General features: G+C 43.7%; 1 protein-coding gene across 1 annotated transcript in view; it reads left to right on the top strand.

Moving 5' to 3' along the window:
* The window catches only part of RFX7 (regulatory factor X7), a 47,397-nt gene that overhangs the window by 11,723 nt on the left and 22,233 nt on the right, over window positions 1-13,441 (top strand). Inside the window, exon 2 of the mRNA XM_074156272.1 lies at window positions 10,116-10,149. Within this exon, the coding sequence (XP_074012373.1) occupies window positions 10,116-10,149 (34 nt within the window). The remainder of the gene's footprint in view (window positions 1-10,115; window positions 10,150-13,441) is intronic.

Genomic DNA, 13,441 nt, shown 5'->3' with positions numbered 1-13,441 from the left:
GGGTTGGAGCAACCGGTCCCGCAGTGCAGGCTCTTGCGAGATGCTCGTTTGACGCAGTGAAGCTGCCACCTAGGAGGGAGTGCAGCTGTGTTCCAGCTCAGCTTTGTAGGTGCTAACTGAAATAGATGCGTGCAGGTATGAACTTACACAGCTTTAACTTAATTAAATTTTGTGCAGCTTTAATTTTAAGCAAGCGCAGCTTACAGGTTTAGACAAGCTGTTGAGTCTGCAAGCAAACTAAAGTTCAGCTGGGTTGCAGGCTAGGGGACCTCAAACTTTCCAAACTAAATCCTTGAGAATTGGAGTAGCATGTGTTTGTAACTTTTCTGAAGATTCTAGTTTTGGGGTTAAAATAATTTTAAAAGATGCCATTAGGATTATTTTTTTTATCCCCAGAAACAGAGGGTGGAAAACTTCAGGTTTATACTGCTTTAGTATTCAGTGAACTGGCCTTTGAGGAGGCAAGAGACTTCTGGCTACTTGTAGCTTTTTATTTGCAGAGACCAGACAGTTTCTGTGCCTGGAGTGGGTCGAAGCTGGTAAGCAGAGGTGAGAAATGCCCCAGGGTGCAGGTGCAAGGCTGTAGGACAGAGGTCAGAAAGAACCTGTGGCAGCTGAACAAGAAGGAAGAATTTTTTGAGATGGGAGGTTGTGTGGCTGTCACCATCAGGCAGCAGTGCCATGTTCATCCCACATACATTCAGCTTTTAGATCTTCAACTCTACAAAAAAATTGAGGATGGGAGTAGGGTTGTGGGATATGCCAGTGAGCAGCATGGCACAGATCAGGGAGAGAAGTTACCTTTCCTGTGGCAGTGAAGGTGCGCCCATCTAGCATGAAAGAAGTGACTCTTAGTAGGCAGATGCTTGGAGAGTGCTTGTAGATACTCAGGGCATTACTCAGCACAGGGAAACCTAAGAGGTTGCAAGGATTGCATTCCCTGGGAGTTAGCAAGGTCAGCACTCGCTTACAGGTTCCTCCTTCAGTGGAAAAAAGGGTCCAGAGGAGCTGTGCGGTGGACAGCCATGGGAGGAAAGGGAGCGATGAGGAGGAGGAATGCAGATGTCCAGAGACCGGGGCAGAAGCAGAGGTAATAGGATATTGCAAGCAGCATTGAGAGGAGGGGGCTGGATAAAAGCTGTATTTGTTTGCAGAGAGACAGGCTGGTGTCTATGGGTGAGCTGTTCAATGTGGAGGGGAGAGATGGATGTCTGCGGCGTGGAGGAGGGACAAAGTGTGTGTCAGGGAAGCCCTGTGGGTTGAGCTAAACCTCCCCAGCATGCTGTCTGTGAAGGGCTAACCAGCCCCACAGCACCCTCAGAATGCTTCTCGGCTGTGTAGCACTGAGATGGCAGCATGGGATGATGGCTGGGGCTCCTCTCCAGGCTGCCAGTGGGACATCTGTGGCTATTGACCCTGCAGATTCTGGAGAGGGGCTGGCTGCCTGGGGTGTCCAAGTACTGGCTCGTCTTGATGGGACTCAAGCAGTGCATGGGGCTCAGCGCTGGGCTTGGCAGTGTGGGAGGGTCTGGTCTGCTCCACATGCCGGCACTCGCTCAGGGTAAAGCCACAAAAGAGCTTGGATGGGACTGGGTTATGGCACTGCTAACCAGGTGATACCTCCCTGGGTCCCAAATGAATAGGGTCATGAAGAGGTACAACCAGTAGCAAACCTGTTTGTTAACAGAAAGCAACTAGGATAGCTGTGGGTCATGGAAATGTTGAAGGCAATAATGAGAAATAAAGAAGAAGAAAAGTGTCTTTTATCAGCAGGCTTAAATCTGCCGTCCAGGCACCTGCACCAGCGCTGGGAAACACGTGTGGAAGGAGAGCACTGCTGTAGAGCTGCTAACACTGGAAGCTTTTACATTGGATTCAGCTAAGCTTTGTGTAACTATGTACAATGAACATAGCCCTGTGCAGATTTGTGCATTTATGGGTGTGTATGAACCGTAAGCAGAGTGTAGAACCATTCCTAGTTTCTCGTGAGCATTGTTTCACTTTGCTGCCAGCTATCCGTAGCCACCACTTCTCGAGGGAAAGGCAGTGCAGGACCAGGTCTGTGCCCTGTGGCAGGCTGCCATGCACAGCGAGGCACTGCCTTCCTCTTCTTCCTCCTCCTTCTCCTGTTGGCTCTGCAGGCATGGAATTGAAATGATTTTGTGCACATGTGTTTTGTAGGTGTGCTTTTTTCCCTTTTTTTTTTTTTTTCTCTTGTTAAGTGCTCCTGAGGAATGTCACCCCTTTAGTTTCACTAAGCATCCTTCCTTAGAGCCGTCTGGGACAAAGGCTTGAGAAAAATCTCATCATGCTTTATGGCATCTCTGGTTTAGACCCCTTAGAAATAGTAGCATTAAGTAATAACTTTGTGAATAGGCTTCTGCTGACCATGGCTGAAAATACCCCAGCAGATCTTTTAGCTATCTATAGACTGAATTCAGAAGCAACCAAAGATTGATTGATTGATTTGTTTTTTCATAATTAGTTTTAAAACCAGAAGTTTTCATTGTGAAATACGTGAGCCGTCGGGATGGATGATTTGCTCTTTAGCCACAAACCTGCCTATCTGGCGACTATATCCATTCTTTCTGCTTTTAGTGGGGCATACTTTAGATTAAGTTCCTACTCAAGCAGTCTTTTTTCATGTAGCTTTATTGAGATCACCCTGTGCTTTTTGTACTTAGCCTTTCTAGGCAATTGATCCTTGCAGACTGATCTTAGAACACTGCCCTGCAGTGCCCCATGTATATTGTTAGTAATAAATACAGGATGCAGCTCCTCTGAAGTCATATCTTCACGTAATGTAGAGAGGGCATGGCATCCTTGGAATAGAGTCCTGCCTGAATATAACAATGTGCACTGATTTTAATTCAGAGCAGTGCTGAAAGAACCAGGGTGAGAGCTGTGTAAAAGCTCTCTCTTAAGAGTTCATTAAAGTACCTTGTGGCAAAATACTGTATTTAAATAAATGTAGAAAAATCCCAGGAACTTAAATTACTGTCTTGTTGCTGGAATAGAGCACCTGGCAGTGTGTGTTTTTTGCTAGCTCTTCCCAGTTATTTTAAGAATTGTGGAACAAGCCTTTAGCATTGAATACAGCTAGATTTCTTTGGAGAGCTAAAAGAGATGTTTACAGACCTATATTTCAGACATAGGTATTCTGATGTCTGCTGGCTAATCATTTCTTGGCAGTTCATTACAATGGGCTACAGTTGAGACTTGGGCAGCCTTATCTTCCTTCTTTGTTCAGCTGTTTGTATAGTTGGCATTATTTAATACTCATAAAATGATCATAGTGTCAGAAATGGTGAAGGGATTAAATTTTTATCCTATATGAAATATTTTAATTGCATTTATTTTAGTAACAAGAGTTGAAGTCATGTGTTTGACCAATTTTAACCTGCACTAACTTAAAATATTGTGCCATGCTGAACTACTGCTTTTTTCAGCCCTGTGATGCAGCATTGCTCCTCGCGTCTGATGGAAAACTGGTCTGGCTTATTCTCTTGGGCGAGTGGAAAGGCGTAGATTAGGTTACAGGGAAGATGAAATGGTTGCAGCTTGCCCCTGTTGCACTGTTTTATCGGCTTGCTGCGCTTGTTGCTTCCTTATTTTGCTGACTTGGACTGAGGAGGAGTCTGCCTGAAAGTCAAGCTGAAAGAGCCAATATTTACAAATTCGTGAATACTTGCTTTGTTTATTTCTGATGCCTGAGAGTTGGATGCTTTTCTACATTTCCAGTGGACACAACTCTGTGGCTATTTTTATGCTTTAGGGAAATAACAATAGTTCATGTATTTCCAAGATGCAGTTAGGATCCCTGTAGCTTTTATCTGGAGTAAGAATATATCTGCGTTTGAATACTGGAAGATTTAATTTGTCTTGTCTTAAATATTTTGCTTCTGTTTGCTTGTGTTTGTGCTAGGTTCAAGTGGCTTGTCTGTAAGGTGTGACGTTAAATTATCCCCGGGGGAGAGAGAAATGCAGGCAGGGAGGGAGCCCCTAGGTGGCATCAGAAGCCACGCAATTTTTGGGTCCTGCATGCCGGGGGCAGGGGGCAAGCAGTGCAGGTGGCAGGGAGCCCTGGGTGACTTGGGGACCTGCCGGCTTGAGAGTGCTTTCTCTTCTCAGTAACCGCTGCTTGGCAAAAGCTCCCACTCCATTAGCTGAGTGGTATATACAGTCGTCATTTCACTAATTCAAACATGTTTCAACCTTTTGCAGCTCTGCTTTCTAAATATTTAATTGAAATGCTTTTACAGCCATTTTACTTCTTTATCAACGTGAGCCAAGCCAGACAATGTAACATGGCATATGTTAAGATGTTAATTGAGTAGCAGCACACATAGGCGGCTGTTTCATAATTTTCTCCTTAGATGATCCTTGGCTCCAGTTTAACATTTCTTTGTGCTTCTGAATGGAAGGTTATATAAAGATTTATTTAGAGCTGTTAGTCTGAGAAAGAGAAGCATTAATTCAGTAAGATTAAGAATTAAGGGCTGAATCCTGCAGGCACCGATGGGACACAGCGCTTGTTGTGGTAAGGATGTGATAATAGTACCTTTCTGATAGTACCACTTACTGTAATGGGGCTGGTAATCCTTCTATTGAGTGGTTCCTCACAGCATGCAGAGTAAATAGATTTTTTTTATTTTTTTATTTTTTTTATGTCACCTGATGTCATCAGAGTTGTGGAAGAGATATCAAATCTTTCCAAAAGGATGTGTGGTCAGTTTAATAACGCCCCTCTCTAGTGTGGCTTTCAGAAAGACGACTTTGCCAAAACTGTCACTGTTGGTATTTAGTAGCAGAGTCAACTTGCTTTCTTTCCTTGGGAGCTAGCTGGGTTTTTGCAGGAGGCAGAGAGGCAGCAGGACGCTGGTCAGGAGAAGGAGCTCCTGGGTGCTGCCAGCACCCAAACACCCCTTGTGCTGGGGGACATGGGCCTGGAAAATGCTGCTCATGTGGTTTTGCTCCCCATAGAAAGAGCCTTTCAAGACTACCCATGGACCCTCTTGTGAAGCAGGTTGACAAGCAACCCTCAGAGATGGTAAGGGGAAACGAACAATGCAGTGGAAGATGGAGGCTTTTCAGAACTGAGTAATTTTTGAAAGGCCGTGTGGCCAAAATAATTCTTCCTTGGCAGACACCTTGGACTGCTGTCTTGGGTATCCTTCTCACAGGGAAGGCTTGCTTTCAGATAGCTGAGTAAAAATACTGGGGCTGCCCTGTGTTAGGGCTGGGAGGGTTTCCAAACAGCCCCTGCGCCGGTTCCTCCACTGGAGCTGCTGAATGCTCAAGAGATAAAACTTACAGTTTTTTGGGGTTTGTTTTTTCCCCTTCTCCAAAGAAAGCTTATTTTAGAACTTCATAAACCTCCTCTCTCTCTCTGTTACTTGCCTGAGAGGGTAGGTGGTTTAGTTTGTGAGGTGGTAACTAGTTAACACTGCTGGTGATACCTTAACTGCGCACTGAGGTTTTCCGTTCTAGTTGCAACTTTTCTTACTGCCTCCAGTCTATAGGGTAATAATGTAACATCATTTATCGGTACTGCAGACTGGGAGCCCTGGCTGTCGGGTCAGGGGTTGTGTCCTGTCTTCGTGATGTATGGCATGGCTATTAGCAGTGATGGAAGGTGGGTCCTTTTCAGAAATTGCATTAGGATTTGGCAGAAATACTGTTTTCCCTAGGCTGTCCAAAATGTACCAAGCACATGAAACACAGCTACAGAGGCTGTTTTGGGGGAGGGTGTTTCCATTTATGCAAACATTTGCAGTCGTGGGCTGAAGAGGATACAGAGTATCTGTGGCAACTTCACTGATGGGGTGAAATGTCCTAATGAAAAAATTACTCTTGGCTTCCTGGCTTTGACTGCCTGGTCAAACCGTTGTGGTATTTTGCACAATGAATTGTGGCTCCACTTGTCCCCAGAATATTGTTGAACTGGACTTGTTGTTACTGTCATCTTCCTCCACTCGAGGACTGAGTGCTGGTGCCTGAGTGATGAGAGCCGCATCCCCTGTGACTTTCAGGGCTGGGAGGTCCCTGCTGGAGCAGAACTGTGGTGTCCTGGAGGTGCTGCTGTCCCGATCCTGCCGGGGACACAGTTGGGAGCCACTTCTCCAGCATCCTTCCCTGCACAGTGTGTCCCAGGACAGGAGTTGTGCTGTGGTGGATGGTGTTCACACAGCGTGTTCACTGTGCATGTGCTCCCCAGTATGTGTTACGCTGCCAGCTTTCATGGGGGGTGAGTGATCTGCAGTTGGAAAGCTGATAAGGGTTAGTTTCAGTGACTGTGCAGGCTTTGAGAAGGCGTAGAGTTAACTAGGCAGTAGCTAATAAGTTTGAGGGCTTACCCCTCCCAACCACCTTCCTCTTTCTGATCTCACAGGCAGAAGGCTTCTCATCTCCCTTGAGGTTATATCGCTTCTACTCTCTGCAGCATTAAGGAAATACTCGGTGTGCTCAGAGCAACTGAATTCTGCCACCTCTTGTAATACAATAGTCCCATATTGCTCAGCATAGTTCAGCTACCTATTCCTGAAAGTAAAGTGTTGCTTAATTAGAGGAAGGTTTGGCAGCATCTGGTTTTATGCCACTTCAAAAAAACCTACATCTCCTTGCCTTCTCCCCCGGCCTTTTCCCCTCCATCTCTGCCTCAGTGCAAAGTAAACCCAGAGAGAACACACCTGTGGAGAGAACACACTCCTTATTCTGCCCGTGCCAAGTCAGGGCTGCTAAAATGGGGCTGTTTTCAGTAGAAATACATAAATAGGTCAGGGAAAGCAGACATGCATACTTTGGCATAAGATAGAAGAGGAGTTTGAGGAAATACTTTAGTCTGATTTCCCCCCTCCCCAAGATACTTTCAAGAGTTTGTCAACGTGGCTTCGGCCTTTAGGAGATTAAATTACTGCAGTATTTGAAAGTTACCTTCAAGATTCTTTCAAAGGTCTTGGGTCTAAAGGTTAAGTCAAGAGCTGAGGTTGTTAAGATGGGCTGGAGGCTTTCCAGTAAGGCTTGCTGCTGCAGACACAGAGCAGCCAATGTGTTCCCTGGGCAGATGTAGGGATGGGGGTCTCCTTCATGGCAGGGAGCCACCCTGCTGTGCTTCTCTAAACCACAGGCTAAGAAACCCCCTTTTCTCTGCTGTTTTACTGAACAGTAGAAGCTGGGCTCTTGTTTTTGAGTGGCTGATGGTAGTTCTTCAGATGCGAGCAGGGTGATCCAGACTGTTAATGTTCAGGCTTCCAGCATTTGAGGAGCATTGCTGTAGACAGTAGAACAGGACTACGTCCCTCTTAGTTACTCGGTGTACCTTAACTATTAAACAGTCTGCACTGGTGATACCCACTGAGCAAAAGTTTCGTCATTGGTTGTGATATAGTGTCACTGATTTTATTATTTTTTCAAAGTTTTGATATATAGTTTTATGCTCCCGGGTTCTTGTGGTGGATCAGTATCTGGTACAGGCTGGTGAATCCAAGGCAGCTGTAAAAGCAACCACCTTTCTTACCACTTGTAAGAGACAGCTACCCCCCAGAATCAGAAAACATGCCTTCTTGTCCTGGATGAAACTGCTTAAAGTAGCCTGAACTAAGTTTTAGATCAAGTAAGTGGACTAGTTTAAGTTCAGGGAGGCTGTCGACATCAAGAGCTGTGGAGGGGAGAGTAACGTCCTCTGTGCTTCTGGCTGGGGTTGAGTCCCAGCAAGCCCTCTGGAGCAGCTCTCCAAGAGGATCAATGCTGGCTCTTGGCTCACGGTGCAGTTTGTAAGTTTAGTTTTCCAATGGACTCAAGTCCCTAATAGATTCAAATGGTTATTTTCATTAGTGAGAACATCCATTGCTCCCGCTCTCTCCTGCAGCAGTTCCTAGATGTGTAGCAAAGCATGTGGGTAGCAGCCTCCAAACATTAGGAACGGCTCTGTGTATCAGTGCTGTAGGAGCAGAGGTCACAACTGGGAGAGCCTGAACTAAATTTGAGAGTTTACATTTACTGACTCAGAGTGATATTTGGAGATAAAAGGACAGCTCTAGGGATCTCCTGCCCAGCTGCCTCCTGGCAACTTGTCTCTTTCTCTTTGCAAGAAGAAAATATTAATGCAAATGGGCATGCTGATGTGCAGTTTGGCAAAACCTAGCAGGATGGGAAACTGTGCTGGCTGAAGCATGTTCTCTTGAGAAGCCTGGTGGATAGATAGTGTCCTCTGGAAGTCTGTAGAGCAGAGGCTGTATTTGGGCTAAGTTTGATCAGCTTGTCTTCTGCATCCCCTTATCTTTCGTGTTCTTTTTCTGCATTAAGCTATCATGTGAAACCATAGAAGAGGTTTAGGTACAAAAATGGGCACATGTACCTGAGCCCTGTTGCCTGCTGCCATGAGCTCTGCTTTGCTGGAGAGGCTGTGGATCTGTAGCAGCACCAGGATTGTGAGACTCTGCGAGGGGCAGGAGGCAGTGGGGCGAGGTGGGGTCCAGGGTGAAAGACGTGCTGCTGGAGCAGCCGTCTGTGTCAGTGTGACTTTGGTCAGCACACCTTGGTCAGCTTTGGGTCAGATGTGGTGATAACTCTTCACAGGAGGTTTCCAAACTTGGAGTCCTTTGACTTTTCTTTTGAGACGGTGGTTTTTGAAGAGTGAGATGATATTTGGGTTCCTTTCTTCAGTTGCTATGGTAGATGTGAGCATCTTCCCCAAGGCAAGGAAGAAGCTCCCATTTGACTGTCATTAGCATTGCCTGTTCTCACAAATCCTCAACAGCTCTGCTTTACTCCCTCCTTGGTGTTCCTGAGTGTCCACCCATCTGATTGTCTTCTAGACAAAGTCAGCTGAAGTGGGTGTCTGCTGATGTATCTGCTTCATATATTTACCTTCATATATTTACCATATATTATATACTTACCATATATTCTTCCTGTCGAAATATTCTATTGTATTCTGTCACTATAGCATATGCAGTTCTTTTATGGGAAGGGGCATCAGTATTAGCAGTAGCAGATTTTAGACCGTCTGATTTCAAAATGAGGTGTTGTAACAAGCAGGACAACCAAGCTCCTGCCTCTTCCTGCATCTGGTACAACAGTAGATGCTGGTTTCAGTAGCTTTGTTTCTTATCACCACCGGACACTAGAGCCATTTGTTTTGCTTGTTTGTTACTTATGGTTTTAGTGTATCCACCAGATACCTTTACTTGGTCTTTCTTTGTATGTTGTAGCACCTTTACAAAAGTAGAATAACTGGAAATTAGATGTTTTGTTGTGTTAATGGGAGATTGAATTATGTTTTATCACAGTAGGAAAATAATTGCTCCCTGAACTCTGAAAATGGTTGTTCAGTGCTTGTTCAGTAGGTGTCCACTGGACTATTGTTTGCATGTTAAAGCTCCTGCTTCTCTTCAGACCAATGATAAAATGCCTTCAAGTAATGCAGTCAAACCAAGCACGTGGAATACAGCACCCTTAAGAAACACAAAAGCTGCTTATGGGTGTGTTTATATGAAGTATAATAAGTTCTGTACCGTTGGCAGTCCTTGGCACGTGTACTGATGTCATTTATGGTATACTTTAATTCAGTCCCCACCCAATGTCGTCTTAATAAGCCAACTGGGAGGTAGTGAGACTAACGTGGAAACCTCCTAAGTTGCCAGTGGGATACCAATTGTCTGCTTTGTAGCAGCTCTTTGGAAAGCTAGAAATAAATGCCTTGAAGTGGTGGGATTTACTGAAGCGCAGGGAGAAGGGGGTGTTAATTGTTTTTAGAGATGAACAAATAAAATGCATCTGAATTGTGGAAGAGCTTACAATAAAAGTAGTGATATCCATCCTGGCTGCTTTGCAACTTGGGATAATAGCTCCCAGTTGCAATGATATTTCATTAAAAAAAATACAGATCTTGTATAAAAGAGCAAAACGGAAGAATTCTAACAAACAGTTAAATTTGGGTTGACTTTCTACAAAAAAATGGCTGGATGAATATTCTTCCATAGACGAGCAGGATATTTCACAGCAGGAGATTAAGTCTGTAGTACAGTAATAGAAGTTCTAATATGTAATATTTTTGTCATTGCTGTTTGGATTAATTCAAGATTTCTATTCTCTCTTTCTTCCCTCACATCTAGCAAAACTGTACAATCTAAAGTGGACTGCATTTTGGTAAGTACAACTCCAGAATGCTTTTTAATATTTAATAAACTGCAAGACCAAAATAGATGGCTCTGGAGACTGACAGCTATTACGAAGGCTTTCCATAGCAGTGCTTTAAGCTACTACCACTAAATGTGATCAAAATTAGTTCCCATTGCCAAAAAAATACATGATGTGGCTTTGGTGTTTGTTTTCTGTGGGAGTATTGACCTCTCATTGCCAGCAGCAAGTGGCTGTGATTGCCACTTGTAGAGCTGTCATTATAGATACAGCACAGAAAGGTGACTTAATGCTTTTGTAAGTGTGATTTTAGTAAATGCAAGATTGTGTTGCACAGATCAGAGTATGCAAGAAGCTAATTGTGCCTTCAAGTCCCATTGCTCTTTAAGCCTTTAGTGACAATGGTTATTGCTTTTGTTGTTGTTTCCTTGAAACAGTTATTTCATGTCCAGTACTATGTTTTAAAGAAGGAACTAGATTGAAGTGCATGTTTGCACAAAACCTGGCAGACTAATGTCCTGGTCTGTGAAAATCTTGCGGGCATCGTAATTATCAGGTTTTTGGTTTGTTTTTTATAAAATCTTGCTAACCTCAAAACTTGCACGCCGTCTCAGGTACCTTCCCAGAAATGTGCAACACTGGAGGTCCTGTTAGCTCTGCTGTACTATTTTGACAGAGAGACAATATCATTTTTTGAAGAAAGAAAGCCCTTGAAATGCAGAAACATCATCTTCCTTTGTGCATTAAAATAACAAGATCTAGACAGTGATAAGAGATTATTTCTGGGAAGCAAATATCTAGCACTAACTTAGAAAGGGGTTTTAGTTGTTTTTAATAGTGAGCAGGCTGTGACTTTCTTTACATCAGAGTCTGAGTTCATAAATCTTAAGACTGGAAGGGACTGCTTATTCTGACTTTCTACCTTCGGCATTTCATCCAGAAGTACCAGCGGGTAAGATAGAAAGATGACACAGACAACCATCTGGATACTATCAAACAGAATCTGTTCAGCTGTATGGCTGAGCTAAATAAGAATACTCCTTAAAGTCACATTTTCAAAGGCTAATTCAGATGGCACTCAACTCTCTTTCCTTAAAATGTTGTCTTAATTTATTGTGGTAAGAGATTTAAAATAAGCTGTATTGTCGTATTGCAAACAAACTTTGCACCTAATTTTGCCTATGCTTAAAATTTTTTGGATGCATCCAACTAAAACAGCAATGCAAAATGTCACTTTTGTTCACTTTACTCATCATTCACATTTGTGAACACAATGCAGGTGTCTTATGATCTTAATTTTTGTGTGTGTGAGTCTTCAGTGGCAAAAGGGCAAATTGCACTTCTTTAACGTCAGATTTTTCTGTGGTGAAAAATGGGAAGTGGGGTGAGTGTTCCCAAGTAGCATTAGAGAGGAAGTAAGTTGGAGGTTAACTGATCATCTGCTTCTTGGAAATCTGTTTTAAGAAAATGGAATTACACTAGGACTATTCTTGCATTGAATTCGGCAGATTGGCAGACCTAGGGTACTGAGGTGGGGGTTATCAGTTTGTCTGAGCCCGTTCATTTGTGTAGGTCTCACCCATCCGATGGACAGGCTATTTTTCTGACTAGTGCTCTTGGATGCAAAGCCGTGTCCACGTCTTGACTTGGAACAGAGCAGCAGTGACCTGATGGTCTAATTTTCTGTTCCAGATGCCTCTTCATCTGTCTTGCTGATGAGTTCAGAGGAGTCCTGTCAACAGTGGAAAGGCCACTCTAGGTTAGCAAAGGTAGATCTAACACTGTTCAGGTAGTTTAAAAAAGAAAAAACCAAGATCAGAATAGTTTCAGGAAATAAGAATTAAACTTAATTCTGGCAAAATGGTTTCTGCATTTTTATGTGCATTTGGAAAGCTGTGAGCTGCAAGGCAGAACCTAAAAGTATGTTAAACTAGAAGGCCATGCCTGTATAGCTCTAAACTTGTTTGGAGCTTCCTTGCAGTGTCCTGCAGGAGGTAGATGAGCAGGTTGCCTCTCTGGTAGAACGTCTATGGGTTTGTCAGAGCAGCCCTGTGATGGGGGTACCAGCTGCTTGCAGAGAGTCCGACTCCAAGCTTATGGGCAGGTCAGAACTTTCCCTTAACGTGCATGTTCTTACATGCTTGGTTCAGATAGAAACCTGTGCAGAGCCTTCTAATCAGTCTCATGAAGCATAAAGGGACAATGTCCGTACCTCATCTCCCTTCTTACTAAGGAGGAGATTTGAGACTAGCTTTCAGCTATATTGGGAGGTGCCGATAATACCTTAAAGCAATTAAACTTGATCAGTTTGCTAGCACTCTTAAAAGAAAAAATGCCAATAGACAAAAATCTGACTATGCTTGTTGCCATTTGTGTTTGGTAGGACCAGGCAGGGCCACACACAAATGCTCTTTGGCACGTAGACTGCCTAGTTCAACACTGGACAGCAAGAAAGAGAGGAAGAAGAAACTGAGGTGTGAGGTTGTTCGGGAGGTAGCTAGCAGCAGAGGACTATGAAAAACAGCAAGTATAAGGGCACTGGGGCTGCAATTACTCATACAAGAGACCAAAGTTATCTGCTTTTTACTTGTTATACTGCACCACTTACATTCTGACATAATGTCAGTTTCTGGAAGATCATAAGAAAATCATTGTATGCTGTGCAATCCAAAAAAGATAATTAGCAAGAATTGTGGTGTAAACAGCCATTAAAAATTCATTATAACATCTTTTTAACTGTAGTAAACACGTCTAGCAGTAGATTCTCTTATGACTTCACTTGTTCTATTTGTTGCCACATACTAAGTGAACTCTTGAACCTGTTTTTTTAAATGGTATGCTCCATATAATCTCTCAGCAAGAAGGTTAAGGTTTCTTTGTGTGGTCCTCTGAAAAGAGGTCAGTGCTGGTGAGAGAGTGCTGGATTGATGGCCATGAAAAGTGAAGGTGCCGAGGGCTGGAGCAGTTACAGTGTGGGTAGCAGCAGAGTGCCAGGTCTGTTGGAGCAGTGTGCCTTGGTCCTGCTGCAGAGAAGGTGGTGTCTTCTCACTTGTCTCTTTGGCCGGATAGGAGGTGGGCAGAAGCTCCATGAAGCTTTGGCAGCTGTGCTTGGACACTGTCAGGACAAAGCTGCCATGTGTTTTTAGGGCTTGTTTGGAATATTTAGCACCTGAAATATGTTTCTGCTTCTGTTCAGATAAAGAACATCAAATGTATTTATTAGCAGCTTTATAGAATAATAGATTCTCTTTCAAGTATTAGCTGTTTTCTCTTTCGATCATATTTTCATCAAAACGTCTGA

The sequence above is a fragment of the Numenius arquata genome, chromosome 11 (genome assembly GCF_964106895.1).
Source record: "Numenius arquata chromosome 11, bNumArq3.hap1.1, whole genome shotgun sequence".
Taxonomy (NCBI): domain Eukaryota; kingdom Metazoa; phylum Chordata; class Aves; order Charadriiformes; family Scolopacidae; genus Numenius; species Numenius arquata.
This window is presented reverse-complemented; position numbering and strand designations above follow the sequence as displayed.